Source organism: Trypanosoma equiperdum, assembly GCF_001457755.1.
Source record: "Trypanosoma equiperdum strain OVI genome assembly, contig: ctg_1610, whole genome shotgun sequence".
Lineage (NCBI taxonomy): Eukaryota > Euglenozoa > Kinetoplastea > Trypanosomatida > Trypanosomatidae > Trypanosoma > Trypanosoma equiperdum.
Genome location: NW_027123628.1, coordinates 26,178 through 27,761, shown reverse-complemented (window position 1 = coordinate 27,761; position 1,584 = coordinate 26,178). Strand labels below are relative to the sequence as shown.

The 1,584-nt window shown below is 48.6% G+C and overlaps 1 protein-coding gene across 1 annotated transcript; it reads left to right on the top strand.

Moving 5' to 3' along the window:
- Positions 1–329: 329 nt before the first annotated feature.
- TEOVI_000710400 (NADH-ubiquinone oxidoreductase complex I subunit, putative) lies at positions 330–1,451 on the top strand (the record flags this gene model as incomplete). The annotated part of the gene is made up of 1 exon (XM_067222325.1): positions 330–1,451. One exon carries the CDS (start codon positions 330–332, stop codon positions 1,449–1,451), a length of 1,122 nt encoding a protein of 373 aa, XP_067078426.1.
- Between the last annotated feature and the right edge of the window lie 133 nt (positions 1,452–1,584).

The following is a 1,584-nucleotide window of genomic DNA, read 5'->3' as shown; positions in this document are numbered from 1 at the left end:
TATATATATATATATATATATGTATGTATTCGTCGTCGACTTATTACGTCCCATATCTTCACTTCTTAACTTTACGTTCTTTTTTTTTTCCAAAAAAAGAAAGAAACTATTCTCTTACCACATCTCAGGTAGGAACAGTCTCCAGATTCGGGTAACATCCCGTCCAGTAACTATCCGAAGCCGAATAGTTTTTTGGGTAAGGGAATAAAAAGAAAGCACAAAAAAGTAGATTGTGCTTTGTCGTTGTTGTTGTTATTGTTGGTTAGTTAATTTGTTTGCGCGCGTGTTTCTTGCGTTTAGCATCGAGAACGAAAACAACACTTCAGTAAATGTCCCGGCGGGTGTTTGCGCGAAACATGAATGGAGAAATCTCCTCCACATGGCGTGGGGGCGGCTCGGAAGCGAACGCGATGGGAGTTAATGTCGCCACATTCGGAGCCACAGGAGTATTAGGCACGCATATTCATCATCTCTGTTGCTACCATGGCTTCACAAGTATTGTTCCTTTTCGCTTCCGAGCTGGAATGGCAAGTGGCGTGCGGCATCTCCGTATGGCCGGTGATGGAACTGTCGGGCAGAACTTCGACACGGACTACGAGATTGACAAGGAGTTTGTAGTAAAGTCCATATTAGAAAAGGTAGACAACGTCATCAACGCCGTAGGTGCATGGCAGGAACCTGCCGTCTATGAGAACAGTCAGTCGTGGTTTTCCATGGAGGCGATTAATGTGGAATGGCCACGTATGTTGGCACGGTGGTGTCGTGAAATGGGGATTCTGCGCCTCACGCATATGTCCATGGTGGGCGCAGACCTTCATAGTCCCTCTAAACTATTGCGGCAGAAGCGTGCGGCAGAGATTGCGGTACTCGAGGAGTTTCCCACTGCCACCATCATTCGGGGCACGGATATCTTTGCTGAAAATGACTACAGCTATTCGCGCTATCTCATGGCGCAGCGCAAGTACAAGATTGTTCCCATGCCTAATAGGGGACAACGTATTCACCAACCCGTATTTGCTGGTGATCTCGCTGAAGCCACCTGCCGTTCCATTCTTCTGGACCATACGGAAGGCCGCATTGCGGAACTCGGCGGGCCTGTGCGCTTTACCACAGCGGATTACTTGCGATGGTGTGCGGATTGCAACGGTGTACTCAACTTGACATGGCACATGCCCAAATGGATGTGGCGCGTGGGATGCACACTAAATGAGCGACTTCCCATCAAGCAAGGAATTCTCCTCGGAACAAAAGCACCGTCGTGGAATACGGATTGGCTCGAGCGGCAATTTATTGATAACTGCGCCACACCGGAACGGGACCCCGAGCTGTTGGATTGGGAGGACTTTGGAATCCCACGCGAGGATCTTTACAGGATGGAGGAGAAATATTTTATTACATCCGCCATGTGGTCGCAGGACTCCCCGTATTTAGACTTGGCCCCACGAATGTAAAGAAACAAAGAGGGGAACTTGGTGCACGAAAAGGCGGCAATATCGGGATAAAACTGGCTAGGGAAAGGAGGCAACGGTGTGCGTACGTTTATATTGCTCCCGTTGCGGTATTGGTAGGAGTATCATAGGCTTT